Genomic DNA, 23,649 nt, shown 5'->3' with positions numbered 1-23,649 from the left:
TTTTTTTTTTAGAGATGAGGTCTCACTATTTTGCTGAAACTCCTGGCCTCAAGCAATCCTCCTGCCTCAGCCTCTCAGAGTGTTGGTATGACAGGTGTGAGCCACTGCACATGGCTGAGATGCCCTTTCTATTTCTAAGCCCTCTGGTTTCTAAGAATGCATAAATTCCCTTTCCAGAGTGTTTGGCTCTATAACTGATGTCCATTAGTACAAGCTTTTAGAGCTAACAGAACGAGTGTCTCCAAGGTTGTTTTTTTTTTCAAGAGCAAAACCATGGAACCTTATAGTAATTCTGCTATTTCATTAATTCATCAGGTAGTTATTTAGTTCCTGTGATGTGATTAACCCTCATGGGATATAGCCTATCAGGCTCTTGTTGCCTAGGCTGGAGTGCAATGGCGTAGTCTCAGCTCACTGCAAACTCCATCCCCTGGGTTCAAGCAATTCTCCTGCCTCAGCCTCCCAAGTAGCTGGAATTACAAGCATGCGCCACCACGCCCGACTAATTTTGTATTTTCAGTAGAGACAGTGTTTCACTATGTTATTCAGGCTGGTCTCGAACTCCTGACTTCAGGTGATCCACCCTCCTCAGCCTCCCAAACTGCTGGGAGTACAGGCATGAGGCACTGCACCTGGCATAATTGCATATTTTGAACTTCAATTTCAATGTCTCAATCCCTCCCATTGGCCAGATTCTGCTACTATGAAGAGTGCTGCCCTTTTCATTGGTTTAATCCAGGGTTTCTCAGACTCAGCACTGTGGACAGTTTGGACAGGTCTTTGTCATGGGGGGGCTGTGCTGTACATTTTAAGATGTTCAGCATCATCCTTGTCCTCCATCTGCTTAATTCTGCACACCCCCTCCAAGTGTGACAACCAGAAATGTATCTAGACATTGACAGATCCCCCCGTGCTGCAAACCACTTGTTTAATGTCTTATCCCCTTTCTGTTCTTTGTTTTTCTTCCCAAAGTCATGTCACACAAGAGAACAGCGAGTACGGATCTTAAGCAACTGAACCAGGTCAATTTCACCCTTCCCAAGAAGGAAGGACTTTCCTTTCTTGGTGGCCTTCGGTCTAAGAATGACGTCCTTTCCCGCTCTAATGTCTGTATCAATGGGAACCATGTTTACCTGGAGCAGCCAGAAGCCAAGGGTGAGACCAAGGACAGCAGCCCGTCTTCCTCCCCATCCCCCCAGGGCTTCAGGAAGAAGCATTTGTTCTCATCTACTGAGAACCTGGTGGCACGGTCTTGGAAGGAGCCTGCTGAAGGAGGTGGACTGTCCTCTGACAGGAGGCTCTCTGAATCTTCCACCAAGGACTCCCTGAAGTCTATGACCCTGCCGTCCTACCGACCTGCCCCTCTGGTCAGTGGGGACCTCAGGGAAAACACGGCCCCTGCAAGCTCGGAGGCCCCAAAAGAAGCCAAAGAGAGCAAGAAGCCAGAGAGCAAGAGGTCTTCTTTGCTGTCTCTGGTGACGGGGAAGAAGGACGTGGCTAAGGGTAGTGAAGGTGAAAACCCTCTCACCGTCCCAGGGAGGGAGAAGGAAGGCACGCTGATGGGGGTTAAGCTGGGGGAGGATGCACCCGGGCCTGCTGAAGAAGCTGTGAGAAGATCCGAGAAAGATACTGCGACTATTGTCTCCAGACCGGGCAGCTCACTGAACCCCTTTGAAGATGTGGAGATCACAGAACTGGAAGCTGAGCCAGAGGCCAAGTCTGAACCGAAACCTCCAATTCCCTCTGCAAGGGCTCCCCAGACCAGAGCTGTCAAGCCCCGGTGAGTTTTGGCTCTTCTCATGCAGGCATTTCTACCTTGCCATTGGCAGTTTTCAGGTTTACGTTAGACCAGATCTTCCTGGTTCCATGACATCATAGTACCTGAATATGCCAGAGGTGTGCTGGTCTAAATTATTATTATTATCTTTATTTTTTTTATTTTTTGAGATGGAATCTCACTCTGATCCCCAGACTGGAGTGCAATAGCACGATCTTGGCTCACTGCAACCTCCATCTCCCGGGTTCAAGTGAATCTCCTGTGTCAGTCTCCCGAGTAGCTCAGACCACAGGCACCTGTCACCATGCCTGGCTAATTTTTATATTTTCAGTAGAGATGAGGTTGGTTTCACCATATTGGCCAGGCTGATCTTGAACTCCTGACCTTGTGTCCACCCACCTCAGCCTCCCAAAGTGCTGGGATTATAGGTGTGAGCCACCGCACCTGGCCTAAATTCTTATTTTTTTAACCAGTCCCTACTGCCAGCCTGGCCTGCCCTGTACAAATTGCAGTGATGTTTCCTAGCCCAGAGCTACTGCCCAGCAGGCATGGTCTATCATCTCAGTGAGATTATCAGATCTCAGTGGAATGCAATGGTTTGTAGCAGATTCTGGGTGTTGTGAGTTGGGAGTGCTGGGTTTGCGTTGTGGTGTATGCAGAACCTGTGTTTATGAAATTGTTATTGCACGTCTGCCCATGAGCCAGATCCTGTCCTGCCTCCTTGCACTTTGACACTGGTTTCTGGCACGAGAGACCCTCCGTCCTCTCTCAAGTGTGCCTGTGACAGTTCTCTGTGTCTGCTCTGCCGATTCTTGTAAGAGCTGGGGGTGAGGCTTGGGAGGTTCCGTTTTTTCTGTGTGATCTCATTCACACTGACAATATTTCTGTGGTTTGGGGGGGTAAGAGATTTTTTTAGCGATTCTGCTTACTTTGACATGCACACATACACACTGTTCCTCTTAAACATCTGTGCCTGTGGCTTTGTGTTATATCTTTAACCACTTTGAACTTTTTAGGTGTACTTTGTCCTGTAATAATCAAATGCCCCAGCCTTGTGTTAATCACCACAAGAAACCAGAGGCAGTTGCTTTCCTGGGATCTTTTCATCTCTATTGCAACAGACCTTTGTGTGGCAGATCTGCTTGGTTATAAAAGTGTCTGTTGTGTATGTTAAATGTTAGTGTTCTTTTTTTGGAGACAGTCCCCCTCTGTCTCCCAGGCTGGAGTGCAGTGGTGCAATCTTGGCTCACTGCAACCTCCGCCTCCCAGGTTCAAGCAATTCTCCTGCCTCAGCCTCCCGAGTAGCTGGGACTACAGACGTGCACCACCACACCCAGCTAATTGTTGTATTTTTCAGTAGAGATGAGATTTCACCATGTTGGTCAGGCTGGTTTGGAACTCCTGATTTCAGGTGATCCACCTGCCTCGGCCTCCCACAGTGTTGGGATTACAGGCATGAGCCACCGTGCCCGGCTGGTGTTCCTTTTTTAACTTCTTAAGTTACTGCCCCAAGTGTAAAGACGTTCTCCCTGGCGAATAACTTGATTTTTGTGTGCTTTGTCTCTCACGATGCATCTGCACTGACTTGCAGATTTTGTCCTTTTTGCAGACTGGAAGTGTCTCCGGAGGCGCAACCCACAGCCAGGCTTCCTTCCCCCACTGACTCCCCTTCCTCCCCTCCTCCTCTCCCTTCTAGTTCTGGCCAGGCACCTGTCCCCTCTGCACTGGGACGTGGTGCAGACACACAGTCCTCTGAGAGTCTTTCTGTCTTCTCCTCTGTCTCATCTCCCATAGCAGCTCCCATTTCCACATCTACTCCAATTGAAAGCTGGCCTCCCACAGACAGGGGCCAGGCCAAGTCTGAAGAACCACCCTTGCTCCCTGAGGCAGAGTGGCAACGGGAGAGTGTAACACCAGTTCTAAATTCCGGTTCTTCTGCCCTGGGACCACTTTCCGAACAGCCACCCATTCCAGCGAATAAAGAGGCAGAAGATGCTCCAATGGGCAGGACCTGTGAAACAGGCACAGAGAAGAACACCGGTAGCCTTGAGTCAGAGGAGTCTCTCCTGGAGCAGCCTGAAGTGGGACAGCAAAAGGGAGAACTTCCGAGGTTTCCCTGCAGAAAACAAGACTACAGCTCAACATCTGGAGAGGCCCGAGAGGTACCATCTGCCCTTTCACTCAGCAGTGATGGAGCGGCGAGCCCTGCTGGGGAGCTTGCAGCAGGAGGAGACCGAGACTTAGAGAGTCAGGCTGGGTCTCTCGCGGAGAGCAAACCTAGGGGTGCAGTTGAAGAAGCGGCGCCCCCTCTTCCGGTGGGAGAATGGGTCCCCTCCATTGATTCCATGATGCGGAAGCTGGAAGAGACGGGTCTGAACCTCGGTGAGGACCAGAAGAAAACCAAGAAGCGTGTGTCGTTCTCTGAGCAGCTCTTCACGGAAGAGGCAGTGGAGAGAGCCGCCCCACTGGTGGAAGAACACAGCAGTTGTCCCCAGGAGGTGACCGCTGCATGGGCTGTCGCTGGAAACCCATCTGACAGGGAACCTCCTGCTTCTCCCCATGCAGAGGACTCAGAGAGGGAATCGGCGACCACGCCTGGGCCAGCGACTTGCGGTACGCCAGCCTCCCTGGCTGATCACCTCCTCCTCCCCTCCCAGGAGGATAGTTTCTCCGAAGGCCCCATGAGAGAAGCAAGCTCAGCAAAAGACACACCACTCTTTAGGACAGAGGGAGGTGATGCCTTTGTGACTCAGTATCAGAGCAAGGCCAGTGACCACGAAGGTTTATTGTCTGATCCCTTGAGTGACCTTCAGTCTGCCTCAGATTTTAAATCTCCAATCATGGCCGATCTGAACTTAAGCCTTCCTTCCATTCCTGAAGTTGCATCAGATGATGAAAGAGTAGATCAGGTTGAAGATGACGCACAGGCTAAAGATGATGGAGAGACAGCAGAGTTGTCAACTCTGGACGTAGGAGCTTTGTCCCCAAACATGGTACTCCCTTGTCCAGAGAAGGGAAAGGAGCCGAGTGGCGAGGCAGATGGGTTGGCGGTGGGGGAGAGCCTGCGTGATTTCAGGCCACAAGCACCCCAAGCATCTGTCACAGCTCCTTCAGAGCAGACCACAAGGTTCGGAATTCACAAACCACATCTTGGCAAGAGTTCAAGCTTGGATAAACAGCTGCCAGGCCCCAATGGTGGCGAGGAAGAAAAACCAATGGGAAATGGGAGTCCAAGCCCGCCTCCTGGCACGTCCCCGGAGAATCCTGTACCCAACCCCTCCCCTTCTGAGACCTTTCCTGCCACACACTCTTTCACCAGCTCTGCACATTCTGACACTTACCACACTAGCACAGCAGAATCTCAAAAAAAAGCCACAGCAGAGGGCTCCGCTGGTAGAGTTGAGAATTTTGGCAAGAGGAAGCCACCCCTCCAGGCCTGGGTCTCACCCTCGGAGACACATCCAATCTCAGCTCAGCTGAGCGCTGGAACAGCGCCAGCCAAGCACAGGTGAGCAATGGGGGAGACTGTCTTTGTGATGTGATGTGAGCAATGTCCGCTTGGCTTTCTACCTGCAGAGGTTACGCTTTCTAACCACACAGACGTTCTGATGTGACAACCTGCTGGTAGGACTGCCCCTTGTGGTGGGATTACCTCAAGACACTGCTGTGTTTATAGCAAGGACATAATAGTCTTCAAATAGAGTTTAGGAGTTGTTCTGCACAGTCGGATTTGAAGCTGTCACATTGCACAAACGCAATGCCGCCAATATCTTAACAGTCTCAGAACTGACCAGCACTGAGCGGTAGTAGCATCTAGCAGTGTCAAAAACTTCACGCACTGCCTGTCGTGCAGCTTACGTGTTTGTTCTGAACTCTCTTTACTGTAGAGGAACAGAAGCCTCTGCAGAGTTGCACAGTGAATGCCTAGGCTCTGGTTGCCTCAAAAAAATAAGAGATTGCCTTTAATGTTCTCCTGATGTTTGTGACAAGACCAAGGGTCCCGTTGAGGACATCAGGACACCTGGGCAAGGACGTGCTTTGCAGGCTTGCATGTGGCAGCCCAGTCCTGACTGCTTTTGTTTCCACAGGAACTGAGACATTGGAGTGCGTTGGCCCAGAGATGAGGACAGCGTGTGACCCACCTGCCACTTGTCTGGCTTACTGGCTGCCATCTTTTCGGTGGGCAGTTGCTCAGTTTTGCCATGACAGAAAGGTCTAAAGATTCTTTTCCCCTTCTCTTTAGACCTCATCCTGTGAAGCCAATGAACACAACAGCTACCAAGATTGCTAACTCCAGCTTGGGAACTGCGACCATCATCAGTGAGAACTTGAACAACGAGGCCATGATGAAGGTATGTCTTCTGGGAAGCTGGTGCATTTGTTAAGGATTGACAGAGCACCCATTTCCATAGTCACCATCGTATACCTCTCCCTGGGCAGCCGGTGGTGGCAGGAGCCACTTAGCTGTACCTCTGGAGTCTTTGGATAAACTTGGGAAACTTCAGACATTCCACTGGATAATTTCTGTATTACCTTATACTTGTTTAGTTATTGTTAAATTTTTGTGTCTCAAGCAACATGATTGATAGTGACCCTTCTTTTTTTTAAAAGTTTATTTAAAACTTCTCCTTCTTAACAGAGATTGGGCTTTGTGATGTTGCCTAGGCTGGTCTTGAAATCCTGGGCTCAAGTGATCCTCCCACCTTGGCGTCCCAAGGTGCTGGGATTACACTCGTGTGTCACCACACCCAGCCTGGCCCTTTTTAATGAGAAGAAGATGTCACCCACAGTCTGGCCCGTTCACCTCAGGGATTTTCTTCCCACATTTCCTTTCTTTTGGCAAGAATGTAAAATTCTGATAATTGCAATCATTACATATGTACTTTTTTGGTAACTTCATTTTGAAATAATTCCAACTGTTAAAAGAAAGTTGCAAGAACAGTACAAAGAGCTCCTTCAAACCCTTCCTCCCAGTTCACGACTAGTTAACATTTGACCAGATTTGCCCAGCAGTCTCGACCTCTCTGCATCCTCTCCCTCCCCTTCTCTCTTGCTGGAGGTACTCACACAGGTGTCGGCATTTTTTTTTAGAATCATTTGGAAGTAAGTTGGGTACCTCATGTTCCTTTTAACCCTAAATACTTAAATGAGTAATTCTTAATAGTAAGGACATTCATCAAAATCAGGGAACTTTTTTTTTTTTTTTTGGGACAGAGTCTTGCTCTGTCACCCAGGCTGGAGCGCAGTGGCATGATCTCGGTTCACTGCAACTCTGCCTCCTGGGTTCAAGCAATTCTGCCTCAGCCTCCCAAGCAGCTGGGACTACAGGTGTGCACCACCATGCACGGCCAATTTTTGTATTTTTAGTAGAGACTGTGTTTCACCGTGTTGGCCACACTGGTCTCGAACTCCTGACCTCAGGTCATCCGCCTGCCTTGGCCTCCCAAAGTGCTGGAATTACAGGCATGAGCCACTGTGCCCGGCCTACCTCATGCTCCTTTTACCCCTAAATATTCCTGACAGTAAGGACATTCATCAAATTCAGGAAATTTCTTTTGATAAGGGGTCTTGCTGTGTTACCCAGACTGAGTGGAGTGTCGTGATCATGGCTCACTGTAGCCTCGACCCTCTGGGTGCAATCAATCCTCTCACCCCAGCCTCCCAAGTAGCTGGGACTACAGGCGAGCACCGCCATACCTGCCTAATTTATGTATTTTTTGTGGAGGTGGGGTTTTACCATGTTGCTCAGGCTGGTCTTGAATTCCTGGGCTCAAGTGATAGGCCTGCTTAGGGCTCCCAAAGTGCTGGGATACAGGCAAGAGGCACCATGCCCAGCCTGTTTTCTGTTTTTCATTATGAATTAACACTACAGTCAACAACTTCCTATATGGAAGTTTTTCTTCTCCTTTAGATTATTTCCTTAAGCTAAATTTCCAGGAAGTAGCTTGCTCATTTGGAGGCTCTCTTCTCTTTGAAAAGCATGGGCTAACATTAAAAAACAACTCCTCACAATACAAAAGCAGCCTCCCAGATGAACTCTACCTGGGAGTGTTTTCATCCTGCCCTTTCTGGTTCTCAAATCTGAAAGATTTAGAATACTGCCTTGCTGCAGATCCCTGGTCTTCAATTCAGTATCATCTGGGCTAGAAGAGAGTGATTTACTGAGGGATTGGTGACCTTTAGGGGCAAGGATGTGTGTTGTATTTCAAATATGTAGAGAAGGACTTCCCAACTGACACTGGGAGCTGCAGTCTGTAGAAATAAACCTTAGTTTTATTTAGTTTGGAGCCGCTAAAGTTTACTTTCATCATAGATTTTACAGTCCCATGGACTCTGGATATTGAATAGTTTATTGATTTATTTTTTTGAGACGGAGTTTTGCTTTTGTTGCTCAGGCTGGAGTGCAATGGCGCCATTTTGGCACACTGCAACTTCCGCCTCCTGGGTTCAAGCAGTTCTTCTGCCTCAGCTTCCAGCGTAGCTGGGATTATAGGTGCCTGCCACCACACCCAGCTAATTTTTGCATTTTTAGTAGAGATGGGGTTTCACCATGTTAGCCAGACTGGTCTCGAACTCCTGTGCTCAAGTGATCACTCGCAGTGAGCCACTGTGCCCAGCCTTGTTTTGTTTTTTAATGGAGATGGGGTCTTGCTCTGTTGCCTAGGCTGGTGGGCAATGGCTATTCACAGGTGCAATCATAGCTCACAGCAGCCTCAAATTCCTGTGCTCAAGTGATCCTCCTACCTCAGCCTCCCAAGTAGCGTGGACTACAGATGCACCACCATGCTTGGCTGAAAGTGTTTTTCAAGTGCTGGATGGTTGATATTCCCTCTGGCTGCATTGCATATCTGCCAGTAAGCGCTGGAATAAAGGTTCACAGGAAGCTAGAAGTCCAAGTTTTTGGTAAAAGAAGCCAAGTAATCATAACTGAAGATTGCTGAAAACAAGTTAACATCTTCTTACCATCTTGCCTCACTTTCTCTTTCTTTCTGTTTTTTTGAGATAGAGTCTTGCTCTGTTGCCCAGGCTGGAGTGCAATGGTGTGATCTTGGCTCACTGCAGCCTCCACCTCCCAGGTTCAAGTGATTCTCCTGCCTCAGCCTCCCAAGTAGCTGGGATTACAGGCATGAACCACCACACCCAGCTAATTTTTTTGTAGTTTTAGTAGAGACGGGGTTCTATTATGTTGGTCAGGCTGGTCTCAAACTTCTGACCTCAGGTGATCCACATGCCTCAGCCTCCCAAAGTGTTGGAATTACAGGAGTTAGCCACTGCGCCCAGTCACCACTCTTTCTTTATAGGACACACTGACAGGGAAGGTGGTAAGCATTGGTCTCAAAATTGTCATCCACAGCCAGAACTGTGTACCTACCACATTTCAGCCCTAGCCAAAAAATCTATGTCAACCAGCTTGCCTGGCTCTGTGTGGTTGTTGCAGATAGAAGAGGCAGCACTTGTCTTCCTGGAGTTAATGATATTTATCAGGAAATGGGATAAAATGACAGCATCAAGAGGACGGCAATGAAAATTAGTCATTCAGCAGCTTCCCATCCCTCTTCCTTTTACTGTGGAATGCAGTGCAGCTCCAAAGAGAAACAGACACCTTGTTTCTGGGAAGTTAGCAAGACCTTTGGCTCCCATCTTATTCCCTCTTCAAAGCTCATTTCATTCAGGGGCTTACCTCCTGGCCCTAAGAGAATAACTTAGCTCAAAACAAAGGCAACTGGCGCTTATTTTGCTCATGATTTGTAAGCCTGGCCGCCGCCCCGCTGCCTGCCTGCAACACATCTCTTGGTTCTGGACCTTGCCTAGTAAACATTCAGAGTAAATAGGGGATGTTTCCTGGAGGCTCAGCTATTGGCTTGCCACATGATAGATGCTTTGTGTTAAGGCATAAGACAGTATTTATAAAGATAACTACTCTGGAATGTTGCAAAGTAAGAGAGATTTAAGGGAAAGAAATTGCATAGCTAAAGTTATGAAACGTTAGCTGGATCGTTACTACAGTGATTTTTTTTTTCTTGGTGGTTGTTTTAGGGCCTCCATCCTTTATAGATGATTTATAACTGGGAGTGTATTATTTACCCAGGTGGCTTTAACATTTCCGTTTTAAAATAGTAAAGCCAACGTGATCCAAAAATCATCTGTGATATGGAAAAAGCTGGATGCACATTTGAGTGTATGTCATTATCACAACTATGTAAAAGGAAAGGTCCAGGGTAAGAATCCTGGTGGGAAATACATGACAATGGGCACTGTACTTTCCTGCATTCCTGGGTATTTTCTCTGCGCTTCTTTTCCAAGACCATTACTCACTTTTTATAAAGCTGGATTGTTTTATAATTTCTTTTTTCCCTTTGAATTACAGAATCCAAATTAAATAGCTGTTTGATAGTTTGTATGAAGTACCTTTTTTTTTTTTGAGACAGAGTCTCGCTCTGTCGCCCAGGCTAGAGTACAGTGGCATGATCTCGGCTCACTGCAACCTCTGCCTCCCAGGTTCAAGAGATTCTCCTGCCTCAGCCTCCCGAGTAGCTGGGACTACAGCCGTGCCACCACACCTGACTAATTTTTTGTATTTTAGTAGAGACAGGGTTTCACTATGTTGGCCAGGATGGTCTTGATCTCCTGACTTCATGATTCCCCCGCCTCAGCCTCCCAAAGTGCTGGGATTACAGCTGTGAGCCACTGTGCCCAGCTCATATGAAGTACCTTAAGTGTGTACACATTTTCAATTCTAGGCATTTAACTTAAGGAAGTACTTAGAGATATGGCCAAAGATTTATGTTCATGCATTTTGATAAAAATGTTATATATAATTTTACAAATTGAAAACAACATAAATATCTAGCAATAGAGGAATAGTTAAAATATAATGGGATTTTAAGTATCCAATAGAAAAGCAATTTTTGCTAAAATGTTATGATGGAAAAAATGCTTACTAATAGTAAAAAGCTGTAAAACTCTATGTCGTATGAGGCCGACATTATAAAACATATCATGAAGAACCCCAGGAAGGCTGGGCATGGTGGCTTATGCCTATAATCCCAGCACTTTAGGAGGCTGAGGCAAGTGGATCACTTGAGGTCAGGATGTGACTTCAAGTTCGAGACCAGCCTGGTCATCATGGTGAAACACCGTCTCTACTAGAAATACAAAAATTAGCTGAGTGTGGTGGTGGGTGACCTGTAATCCCAGCTGCTTGGGAGGCTGAGGCAGGAGAATCACTTGAACCCGGGAAACAGAGGTTGCAGTGAGCCAAGATCGTGGCATTGTACTCCAGCCTGGGTGTCACAGCGAGACTCTGTCTCAAAAAAAGAAGAAGAAGAAAAAAAGAATCCCAGGAAACACCTTCAGGTGTCAGCTTCTGCATCCTTCTTTCTGTCAAACTCCATGCAGAGTATCTTATGTATTGAGACTTTTTTAAAAAAATAAGATTCTTTTATGACAGAGGTGTAATCTAAAATCCCTTGAGGACATATTCTTTGCCATTATTTACTGAGGTGACTTTTTTTCCTTGATATGAAATGTAAGGCCGGGCGTGGTGGCTCATGCCTGGAATCACAGCACTTTGGGAGGCCAAGGTAGGAGGATCACTTGAGCTCAGGGGTTCGAGACCAGCCTGGGCAACATAGCAAGACCCCATCTCTGTGGGGGAAAAAAAAAGATATTAAGTACGTTCACATTGTTGTGCAGCCAATCTCCAGGACTCTTTTCCAGACATGCACCTTTTCGATGATGTATTGTTTGGGAAGTCACATCTACAGTGACTGAGGCCCAGATGAAGTGCGCTGTGAATGCATGCCTTCAAGGTTTTTAAAAAACAAAGATTAGGGGAGAAGCAGATTTTGGAAAAGCGGTCCAGCGTCTCACCTCTAAATGTGCAGCCTGGGTGGGGTGCAGCCCGCTCTATCTATGGAAATGTTGGTGTTGTGTCTAAGTTAGTACCACCATCATCGTGCTTCTGTTCTGGCCGGGATGGGAGGGCTGGGATCCCTCCTCTGACTTCCGGTCATGTCCAGGCAGTTCACATCACTGGACTGAACTGGGGCTCCTATCCTGTCACTGAGGAGCGAGTGTTGATTCTTGGAGAAGGTTGTCTCTTAGTCTTCCTGGTAGACAGTGAAACCGTTAGACTCTTGGGCGCTCAAGCTATTCCTGCCTCAGGGTTCTGCCAGCAAAGTCATCTTGATTATTTAAACATGTAGATCTCAGGCTACAGATTTCAAGAAAAGTTACTTTTTTTTCTTACTGGGGACTTGCACAGCATGTGACTTTTCATTTAAGCTTTACCTGGCGTCTCCTCACGGTGCAGCTGCTTGGGCTTGCAGCTGGATTCCAGGGGCCCCAGATTATAAATGCTGATAAAGCACAGTGACTCCACAGGGTGCGTGCTCTCGTTGGGATTGGAACACTGAGCTCTGGGACCGGCCGCTGTGTACCCAAGGGTGTGCCTAGATGGTCATGGGTGAGGATGGGGCGCGGTGGCGCCTGGCTCTGACTGCGCATGTTTCTCAAGTATGAAATGATGTGAAGTGGGGTCCCTGGTGTCCACCGCATCCACCTGCTCACTGAGTCCTTCTGAGCACAGCTTTAGCAGGAGCGGATGGTCTGGGCTGGACCTCAACCTGCTGCCCTGGAAGGAGAGTCCTTGCCCCCGTACCTTCTGTCACGGCTGTGTCAGCCCTTCCCCACGTGTACCTTCTGTCACGGCTGTGTCTTCCTGGGCCGCCTCTGGCTTGGGGCTCATCTCTAGCCCTGAGACCAGGTGTTTGGTTGTGCGAGCTCCTAGTGTTCTCAGAGAAGTGAGCACTCATTTGGAGGACTGAGTCCTCCCGCTATGACATTGCTGAAAACCCAAACCCTGAGTCAAGCCCAGAGTCCTCGCCTGTGCGCCAAGTATGGTTTTTTAAAAGGTCATACAACAAAATAAAACAAAACAAACAAACCAAAAAACCAACATGTTAACAAAGGCCATCTGTAGCCCACAGAGGCTCAAATATGTGCTATCTGGCCCTTTCCAGAAAACTTCATTAGTCAATAGCCTGTTTTCGCTGTGAATTGAAAACAGATTCCCTGGCTGAGCTCAGTGACTCATGCTTGTAATCCCAGCACTTTGGGAGGCTGAGGCAGGAGGATTACCTGGGGTCAGGAGTTCAAGACCAGCCTGGCCAACATGGTAAAAACTTGTCTCTACTAAAAAATACAAAAATTAGCCAGGCATGGTGTCGTATGCCTGTAGTCCTAGCTACTCAGGAGGCTGAGAAAGCTTGTACATTCCCAAGGCTTTATTTTTAAATGCCATTGTGCCTCTAACTAGGTTGTAAATATTTTATGCCCACCAGAGACGTGGTCGTATATCCGATCCTGAGCCCGAGATTCTGATGGCACAGGAGGTATTCATCGCTTGAACCCAGAAGGTGGAGGTTGCAGTGAGCCAAGATCGCGCCACTGCACTCCAGCCTGGGTGACAGAGTGAGACTCCTCAGAAGGCTGAGGCAGGAGAATCGCTTGAACCCGGGAGGCAGAGGTTGCAGTGAGCCAAGATCACGCCACTGCACTCCAGCCTGGGTGACAGAGTGAGACTCCGTATCCAAAAAAAAAAAAGAAAGAAAACGGATTCCTAAGAGACCCAGATCACTAGTCATGCTTTCCTCCTTTGTACTTCTTTTAGGTTTTAGATTTCTGTGCTGCTTTGATAACTCCTTTTTTCCAACTTGTTCCTTCTCTCAAAAGAAATACAGCCCCTCGGACCCTGCATTTGCCTACACGCAGCTGACCCATGATGAGCTGATCCAGCTGGTCCTCAAACAGAAGGAAACAATAAGCAAGAAGGAGTTCCAGGTCCGCGAGCTGGAGGACTACATTGACAACCTGCTCGTCAGAGTCATGGAAGAAACCCCTAACATCCTCCGCATCCCAACCCAGGTTGGCAAAAAAGCAGGAAAGATGTAAATCAGCAGGAAAAAACCACCAAGACATTTCTGACAGTTCGCTTTCATCTGCTCCCGGGGTCAAGGACTTGCTCTGCCTGATAACCAGCCAGCAGGCTCCAAATTGCCATCTCCCTTGCGTGTTATCGGCAAGAGTGAATTCTACCAATGGAAGCCAGGCTAATGATTACAATGAATCTTTTACTGTACATTCCCAAGGCTTTATTTTTAAATGCCACTGTGCCTTTAACTAGGTTGTAAATATTTTATGCCCACCAGAGACATGGTCATAAGATCTGATCCTGAGCCCGAGATTCAGATGGCACAGGAGGTATTGATGTATTTTAACACTGGGGTTTTCTTTCATACTGAGATTTTTTTTCAGTATGTATCCTACAGTTCTTAAAGCTTACCTGAGAGCTTTAAATGAGAAAAGGACCACACGATTGGTGCTGTGTTACATACACGTACTTTCTTGGCTTTTGAGTAGCTCAGGTGTGGCTTTTGGCTGCAGATGTTAAATTTTGATACCATGTAAACCTACCCAGCTTCTCAGACTTGGATCTGGTTTTTCGATGGGAGCAGAGGCATTTAGAGAAAGCCTCTGAGTATGCCTTTCAGGGTTTGAACAGGCAGCCTTGTCTAAACATCAGCTTCTACTACTTGCTAGCCTTAAAATGTGCTGTTTAGATCCAGGGCCCTTCTACTGGAGATAGGAAAAGTAGAATCCCGGAACTTAAAAGAATCACTTTTTATTCAATTTGATGAACTTGGTTAAAGCCCCTCCTTATGATAGTGGGCTCCTGCTGGCTACACCAGCCTGTTCAGAGCCTTGCTGGGGGATTGGGTGGTCCACACACTCGCTAACACAGTTCTGGCAAGTGTGGAATGATGTCAGTAGGATTACTTGGCCCTTTCCCCTGTGCCTTTGCTTGGTGCCCTGGTTTCCTCAGCAACACTCCTTGTGAGCGGCAGAGGCAGGGTCCATCAGCTCCCCAAGATGAAGAAGCCCCTTCAGGCCAGCCTATAATCCCAGCACTTTGCAAGACAGAGGCGGGTGGATCACTTGAGGTCAGGAGTTCGAAACCAGCCTGGCCAACATGGCAAAACCCCATCTCTACTAAAAATACAAAAATTAGCTGGGTGTGGTGGTATGTGCCTGTAATCCCAGCTACGTGGGAGGCTGAGGCAGGAGAATTGCTTTAACTTGGGAGATGGAGGCTGCAGTGAGCCAAGATTGTGCCGTTGTACTCCAGTCTGGGCAGGAGTGAGACTCCATCTTAAAAAAAAAAAAAAAGAAAGAAAGAGGCTAGGTGCAGCAGCTCATGCCTGTAATCCCAGCACTTTGGGAGGCCGAGGCAGTCAGATCACGAGTTCAAGAGATGGAGACCATCCTGCCAACACGGTGAAACCCCATCTCTACTAAAATTACAAAAATTAGCAGGGTGTGGTGGTGGGCGCCTGTAGTCCCAGCTACTTGGGAGGCTGAGGCAGGAGAATCACTTGAACCAGGAAGGGGGAGGTTGCAGTGAGCCGAGATCTTGCCACTGCACTCCAGCCTGGTGACAGAGTGAGACTCTGTCTGAAGAAAAAAAGGAAGAAGTCCCTTCACTGTGCAGGGGACAGGAGACCATGGATTGGACCCCAAAGGGATTGAACTGCATCTGTATGTCTGTCCTTTGAACAGTTTCTGTCCCTGCCCAAAAGGAAACCCAAATTATTTCTCGGATACTGGGGAAATTGTAGTGAAGGGCTTAATGTAGTTAATAAAAGATAAAAGTCAGTAGAAAACAGGAATGCCTCAGCCTTCAAATAGTTGCTTCTTTTCCATTTCCTTCATGAATAGACACCACCATTTTACCCCCTTGTTATAAAATTGTGCAGAGCAAGAAGATGATACTTATTTTTGGATTTGTATTTTTGAAACTAGATTTATAAACTTTTTTTTTTTTTTAAACTAGGATACTTGCTTCCTCCTTAGCTAAAAGCACCAGTTCAGATTTTTCAGGTAATTTTGTTGTTACTCACTTAAGACTGGAATTAGAATGTTTCTGGTATTGCTCATTTTTTTCTCCTGGCTGTGATAGAATCTCATCAAATCTTGACATCTCTCTTATGGGAAGAATATCACAGGCCGATATCGTGGGTGGAGGTGGAGATGATAGCAGTTATTAAATCAGGAATCTCTTTTATATATGTCCTTGTTACATTGAGGGTAAGAGGCAAGATTATTGGCAGTGGAATCCCATTGCAGGATTTTGTTTGCTGTGGCATTGGTTTCATTAACGCACTTTAATCTGAAGGATGATACTGTAACTTGATTTATCTAATTAGCTTTTAATTATCTACCGCTATTTTATTTAATTCTCTCCTATAGTACTGGGACCACTATAAACTTCTCAGATGACTTGTATTTTTGTAGTGCTACGAAATTTATTTACATACTTATAAAGAAAACTGTATAGTCGCTTGAACTCTGAAAATGTACATGTATGGCTGGACGCAGTAGCGGTAGCTCATGCCCGTTATCCCAGCACTTTGGGGGGCTGAGGCGGGCGAATCACTTGAGGTCAGGAGTTCGAGACCAGCCTGGCTAACATGGCAAAAACTCATCTCTACTAAAAATACAAAAATTAGCTGGGCGTGGTGGTGGATACCTATAATCCCAGCTACTCAGGAGGCTGAGACACAAGAATCGCTTGAGCCAGGGAGGCGGAGGTTGCAGTGAGCTGAGATCACACCACCGCACTGGAGCCTGGGCAACACAGCGAAACTCTGTCTCAAAAAAAAAGAAAGACAGAAAATGTGCATGTATATTTTTGTCCCGCATTATGTTTTTTACTTGATATAAATGTATTTTTACTGTGATAACCCAAGTGCACTGGGGGGCAGGTGTGCTCTGCGTGGTTCTTCCTCCAGTGGAGAGCTGGTGTGGAGACCTGCAGTGTTTGTGAGGATGGTGGTTTGGACATGTCTGCTGCTGGGACCTGGGGCGTGTGACTCGGTCCACATGAGAGGGACATCTGGGTGGAGGAGTGAATTCCTGTGCTCTGAAATGCCACTTGGGAGCTCTGGACAATGAAGGACAATTGACTCAAGGGTGCCTGGCTTCTGCTGCTGCTGGGAAAAAATTCAGTTTATAGCATTCCTGCACCTCCCAAAGTAGATAAGCTGGAAGTCATTCAGTTAACAGCTGTCCCTGAGGAGTCAGTTTGTGGGAGGCGTTATCTAGGAGAAGCTTTAGCCTGCTCTGAGCCATTAGCAGATATTAGTGAATTGGGGCACTGGAGAATCCTACGAATGGGCTATGTCTCAGAAGAGCTAGGACCTCTTTCCAACTGCTGCAGATGCCCATGGGCCCTGGGAGGTGGCTGTGCTCTGGAGAAGCCAGAGCAGCTCATTTCTTGGCCTGGCCTGGCTGCCTCCAGAAAGAGCAGTCAGGACTTGAGGGAAGTATCAAATTCATTACCCATAAACTGCAGTTGGAGACTAGCTTTCTGAAATGGCCAGCCTTTGACCAATTGTTTCAGATCATCTCATTCCTCAGGCTTTGGCAGGTGTCCTGCCCTCCCTCTTACTCTGGTGTGTTCACCTCGTCAAGAAGGCAGAGTGGATTCGGAGCAAGTTTGCCCTTTGCCATAGTGACAGCTGTGGGCCCTGATTGGTGAGGGCTATGCATAATCCTGTATGAAGGAGATACAGGTGTGTACGTGCCTATATGAAAGAGATACAGGTGTATGTGCACGTGCCTATATGAAGGAGATACAGGTGTGTACGTGCCTATATGAAAGAGATACAGGTGTGTGTGCACGTGCCTGTATGAAGGAGATACAGGTGTGTGTGCACGTGCCTGTATGAAGGAGATACAGGTGTGTGCTTCTCAGTTTTGCTAACAGTGGGAGTTCAATGGGGCAGAGACGGAGGACTGGCCATGATGCTCAGCCACATACTGTAGAGAGAGGCAATTTGATGTTAAATGACACGCCATCCTCCCTCTCTGGGTCCCTTCTTCCAGTCTACTTTTTTCTTTTTCTAGAACTACTCATTATCCCTCATGGCTAAAAAATTAATTGCCTTAGGTGGAGAACTTAATTTCTAGTATCCACACCAAACTCAACTCCGTGGTTTCTCCGTATCTACTGTGTGAGCTGCTTAACTGACGCCCCCTTCCTCCAAATGAAGGATTGCTCAGCATTTTTGGATTCTAGAATTTATTATTTCCTGCTTTCTTTCTTTGGGACTTCTGAATTTCTTTGGTTTTGTTTTTAAGAAGTAACCCAAAATTTCCTATAACACTAAATAAAATGGTACTACCTTTCAAAGATTTGTGTCTGCAGTTTGGTATGGGAGCGATAAAAATGTCTTTTGTCTTCCTGGGAAACCTCTTGGTAGGGGTGGGTGATGACCAGTGTTTCTCATCCTGTGAGGGTCTCTCACTGGGATTTTTGCTGCTGCCATCTTGCCTGGTGCCCAGGAGTCCCAAGGCCCTTTTTCTCAGTAAGGACTGGACATGTCCGGTCCCTTTGGACGCACCCTTCATCTTGGCCTAAGGGATCATGGCACTGGCCAGAGAAACCTCGTTGGAAGGAGCTGTCCCCTTTTCCTTTGCAGCTGAGCAGAGGAACAGAGTCTTTCCTTAGTTCCCATCCCCACCAGGCGCACACACAGGTTCCCACAGAGTGATGTCTTCACTTTGGGGGGATGAGTTGAATTCAGGCTGGGCTCAGACCTGCCCCATCTGGGAACCAGGTCCTTGTTCAGTCAACTTAGTTGGTCCATGTCTGAATAGAGGGTATTAGGGCTGCACAGGAGTCTCCTCTGGAGCTCATCTCTCCAAAACCCCAGGCCTTATCTGAGGAGGTGAGAGGTGTGTCTGCCCAGCAAGCAGTGCACATGGTCCATATTCCAAGGTCCAAGACCTTCTGGAATGGAGGCGATGCTTTTGCTCTTAGAGATGAGTCATGTTGTAGAGAGATGGGCGGTGCCTGTGAGACTCCTAGGCTGGGATGGGGGAGCTTCCCTGAAGGCCTCCCTGCTTTTGGAGAGGTCTGGTGATCCCAAGTGGACATTGACCGCCATATGAAGTGACATGAAGACAATTTCTCTTAATAAAACAGCCCTCTAAAATAAATAAAATGGTACTACCCTTCAAAGGAGGGTCTTCAAGGAAGGAAAGTTTAATTACACAAATAACCCTAACTTTTCTGTCTCAGATTTATCCCCCTTGCTTTGGAGTTCTCCCTTTGTGGTTCCTGCTACTGCCACCAAACCCAGCCCTCGGGGCCAGGCTATTGTATTTTTCAAATTCCAGCCCAAGGAGGGAGACACAACCATCTTTTGAGTCCCCTTAGCCTAGTGGCTAATAATGGAAAGCAAAAAAAAAATAAAGGCCAGGGACAGTGGCTCAAGCCTGTAATCCCAGCACTTTGGGAGGCCGAGGTGGGCAGATCACTAAGGTCAGGAGTTTGAGACCAGCCTCATCAACATGGAGAAACCCTGTCTCTACTAAAAATACAAAATTAGCCCGGTGTAGTGGCACATGCCTGTAATCCCAGCTACTCAGGAGGCTGAGGCAGGAGAATCACTTGAACCCCGGAGGCAGAGGTTCCAGTGAGCTGAGATCGTGCCATTGCACTCCAGCCTGGGCAACAAGAGCGAAACTCCACCTCAAAACAAAACAAAAAAACACCAAGCCAGGTGCTGTGGCTCATGCCTGTAATCCCAGCACTTTGAGAGGCTGAGGTGGATGAATCACCTAAGGTCAGGAGTTCAAGACCAGCCTGGCCAACATGGTGAAACCCCGTCTCTACTAAAAATACAAAAAGTAGCTGGGCATGTTGGTGCATGCCTGTAATCCCAGCTACTTGCAAGGCTGAGGCAGGAGGATCACTTGAATCCAGGAGGCAGAGGCTGCAGTGAGCCAAGATCATGCCATTACTCCAGCCTAGGTGGCAGAGCAAGACTCCATCACACACACACATACACACATACAAACACACACAAGGGAAATAATCACAGGATAAGTTACATGAACAACATAAACAGTGAACTTTCCCAAATCCAGAATGCTGAGTTGAAGTCAAGCCCCAAAGCTCCAGGGGCTTGGTAGGCGCCCAGCTACTCAGCCAGGTGGCCCCAGTTGTTCTTAGGTGACCTAAGGTGTTCTAAGTTCATTGTGCTCCATTCTGGAAGAGCAATAGAACCTGCTGCTCCTCCCACTCTGCTATCTGCTCACTCACTCTAGATTTTTCTTTTCTTTCTTTTTTTTTTTGAGACAAAGTCTCATTCTTGTCGCCCAAGCTGGAGTGCAATGGTGCCATCTCAGCTCATTGTAACCTCTGCCTCCTGGGTTCAAGCAATTCTCCTGCCTCAGCTTCCCAAGTAGCTGGGAATACAGGTGCCCACCACACCCAGCTAATTTTTGTATTTTTAGTAGGGACAGGGTTTCACCATGTTGGCCAGGCTGGTCTCGAACTCCTGACCTCAGGTGATCCACCGGCCTTGGCGTCCCAAAGTGCTGGGATTACAGACATGAGCCACCGCACCCAGCCCTGACTCTAGATTTTTCTAAGTAACATCATAACATGTTTGTTCTTGGAAAAGAAAAACATCCTAATTTCCTCACCACCAAGAGGTAACACTGTTGTTTTGACTTGTTCCAGGAATTTTCCTCTCATAAATAGCTACACTTTAAAAGGAAGGTAGAATCACCCCGCATCTCCATGCCTCTCGGTGGCTGGCGGCTATGTGTGTTCTGTGACAAGGACTGATATGATTCCCAGGAGAATCTTTCCTGGCTAACAATCCCCTTATGCAAAAAAAAAAAAAAAAAAAAAGGCTGCAACAGTCACAAAGGTCCCTTCCAGCCCAGGTTACAATCATAGCCACCTATGGATCAAAATGGGGACTTGCTGGGGGACACCCTGCCCACCCCCAGCCAGGAAAACCGTCACTTACAGGGCGTGGTTACCATTCTTTATCTGAGGCCAATGGTCAGCACAGCAGCTTCCATTAGCCCTGGGACCCAGTCTCTTAACAAAGGGAGCCTGTTCCCTGGGCTCCTCTGCGGGCATCAGCTTTTGGGCCCTGAAGTTTTCCCCTAATGGGAAGTCATGAGCTGCCACTTCTGACTTGAAACTGGCTTCCTTGAGCCCTTTGAGGGCAGGGTTTTCCAAAGCCAAAAAGCTTCCTGCGGGAATATGTCCTTACTTGGCCTTTCGACTTTGTATTACTTTATACAGAAGCCTGTATTTTAAGCCCGGGAAAGAGTCACCTTGGGGACACCATATGGCTCTCACAGAGTTGAGAAAAAGCTGCCTCTGTCCTTATGGACAGCTCACTTCAGCCTAGACCTTGACTACAAAAGGAAGCCCCGCGCTGAGATGTACTGTTTTTAATCAGTCTCATCCAGGTGATAATGTCTCCACTGTACGGCTGAGCAAACAGATCCAGAAGCGGCAGCACTCTCCTGCCTAAGTCACACTGTGAGTTGTTAAGACAGGATTCGATCTTATGGCCGGGCACGGTGGCTCACGCCTGTAATCCCAGCACTTTGGGAGGCCGAGGTGGGTAGATCACCTGAGGTCAGCAGTTCAAGACCAGCCTGGCCAACATGGAGAAATCCCATTTCTAATAAAAATACAAAATTAGCTGGGTGTGGTGGTGCATATCTGTAATCCCAGCTACTCAGGAGGCGGAGGCAGGTGAATCACTTGAACCTGGGAGACGGAGGTTGCGGTGAGTCAAGATTGTGCCGCTGCACTCCAGCCTGGGTAACAAGAGCAAAACGCCGTCTCAAAAAAAAAAAAAAGAAAAAGAGTGGACTTGATCTTATAACCTGTCTGACTTGTAGACCTAGAACAAGGGTCAGCAAACTACAGCCTGCCTCCTTTTTTTGTATAGCCTTCAAGTCAACAATAGCTTTTACTTTTTTTTTTTTTCAGTGCTCCAAAAAAAAAAAAAGTCAGCTGGGTGCAGAGGCTCACACCTGTAATCCCAGCACTTTGCACTCTGAGGCATGATACTATGAGCCCAGGAGTTTGAGTCCAGCCTGGGCAACATAGTGAGAACCCCCCATCTCTACAAAAGAGAGAATAAAAAATGAATAGATGTGCATGGTGCACACCTATAATTCCAGCTTCTTGGGAGGCCAAGTAGGAAGGACTGCATGAGCCCAGGAGTTTAAGGCTGCAGGGAGCCTGGGTGACAGAGTAAGACCCTGTCTCCAAAAAATAAAAGAACCAAAACAACAGTATTTTGTGACACATACAAATTATAAAGAAGGCTGAGTGCACTGGCTCACACATGTAATCCCAGCACTTTGGGAGACTGAGGCAGGCAGATCACCTGAGGTCAGGAGTTCAAGACCAGCCTGGCCAACACGGTAAAACCCTGTCTCTACTAAAAATACAAAAATTAGCCAGGCATGGTGGTGGGCACCTGTAATCCCAGCTACTTGGGAGACTGAAGCAGGAGAGTTGCTTGAACCTGGGAAGTGGAGGTTGCAGTGAGCTGAGATCATACCACTGCACTCCAGCCTGGGTGACATGGCGAAACTCCATCTCAAAAAAAAAAAAAAAAAGAAATTGGAGGGCCATAGCAGGGCTGGGGTGGGCCCTGAGGAGGCGTCTTGGCCGGAGCAGGATGCGCCCAGAGGCCATAGGCTGCCTGCCTGCCTCATGCCCGTCGGCTGCCCCTCCCCTCTCTGCGCCCAGTCCCTGGCAGGGCCAGAGAGGTCACCACCATGGTCCAGTGGGGGCCTGGTGGGAGTCCAGTGAAGGGAAGCCGAGAAGTGGGTTCTGGGGAGGAGCTCACGGTGCTCTCGAGGGACAGGGAGATGGAGGCCGAGTTACTCTGCTCATCACTGGAGGCCCGGGTGCTGCCTTTCTAATGTGGCGGTTCAGCTCTCAGCTCTCACCATTGCCAGTTTGATTTTGTTTTCCCTGGGTCCTGAATGCCCAGAGACTCAGCAGAACGTCAGTCAGTGCTGCTCCCTTTAAAGCACTTCTGATTGATCTCTGTAAGTTTAGCTACTGTTCACTAGTTGTTGCAGAAATTGCTCTTACTGAAGTTAAACAGCATTAGGAATGTATGGTACTATTTTTCAAATAAAGATTGTTTAAGTTTTTTTTTGGACGGAGTCTTGCTCTGTCACCCAGGCTGGAGTGCAATGGTGCGATCTCAGCTCACTGCAACTTCCACCCTCTGGGTTCCAGTGATTTTCCTGTCTCAGCCTCCACAGTATCTGGGACTACAGGCACTTGCAACCATGCCCAGCTAATTTTTGTATATATTTTTTTAAGTTGAGATGGGGTTTCACCATGTTGGCCAGGATGGTCTCCGTCTCTTGACCTTGTCATCTGCCCACCTTGGACTCCCAAAGTGCTGGGGTTTTGGGCTAATGTAATTCTTACAAATACATGCTTTCCACATCTCTGGGTCCTCCAGAAGTACATAGGGTAAGTATTGTATTTTCACCGGGCGCCATGGCTGACACCTGTAATCCCAGCACTTTTGGAGGCCAAGGTGGGTGGATCACCTGAGATCAGGAGTTCAAGACCAGCCTGACCAACATGGAGAAACCACATCTCTACTAAAAATACAAAAATTAGCTGGGCGTGGTGGTGCATGCCTGCAATTCCAGCTACTTGGGAGGCTGAGGCAGGGTAATCGCTTGAACCTGGGAGGCAGAGGTTGTAGTGAGCCAAGATCGTGCCATTGCACTCCAACCTGGGCAACAAGAGCAAAACTCCATCTCTAAATAAATAAATAACTGTTGTATTTTCACTTAGAGGAAGGGCCCCTCTTACCTCAACATCATCATGTTCGATATGGATAGGAAGGTTTAAACAGACTATTTCTGATCTATGAGCTGTTCTTTTTTTTTTTTTTTTTTTTTTTTTTTTTTTTTTTTTTTTTTTTTTTTTTTTTTTTTTTTTT

At 47.5% G+C, this 23,649-nt stretch overlaps 1 protein-coding gene and 1 long non-coding RNA gene across 3 annotated transcripts in view; both read left to right on the top strand.

Annotated features, from left to right (window-relative positions):
• The window catches only part of RAB11FIP1 (RAB11 family interacting protein 1), a 38,993-nt gene extending 25,074 nt beyond the window's left edge, over positions 1–13,919 (top strand). Inside the window, exons 3-6 of one of the 2 annotated variants that reach the window (XM_017536397.2) lie at positions 973–1,780; positions 3,387–5,285; positions 6,021–6,129; positions 13,514–13,919. In XM_017536397.2, the coding sequence (XP_017391886.1) occupies positions 973–1,780; positions 3,387–5,285; positions 6,021–6,129; positions 13,514–13,732 (3,035 nt within the window). In that variant the 3' untranslated portion in view covers positions 13,733–13,919. The remainder of the gene's footprint in view (positions 1–972; positions 1,781–3,386; positions 5,286–6,020; positions 6,130–13,513) is intronic. The other variant, XM_017536403.2, reaches the window with a different exon arrangement.
• Positions 13,920–15,137: 1,218 nt separating this feature from the next.
• LOC108309869 lies at positions 15,138–18,032 on the top strand. The gene is made up of 2 exons (XR_001827537.2): positions 15,138–17,412; positions 17,510–18,032. It is a non-coding gene; the product is annotated as an uncharacterized LOC108309869 (long non-coding RNA).
• The last annotated feature ends 5,617 nt before the right edge of the window (positions 18,033–23,649 follow it).

The sequence above is a fragment of the Cebus imitator genome, unplaced genomic scaffold (assembly GCF_001604975.1).
Source record: "Cebus imitator isolate Cc_AM_T3 unplaced genomic scaffold, Cebus_imitator-1.0 Scaffold5, whole genome shotgun sequence".
Taxonomy (NCBI): domain Eukaryota; kingdom Metazoa; phylum Chordata; class Mammalia; order Primates; family Cebidae; genus Cebus; species Cebus imitator.
This window is presented reverse-complemented; position numbering and strand designations above follow the sequence as displayed.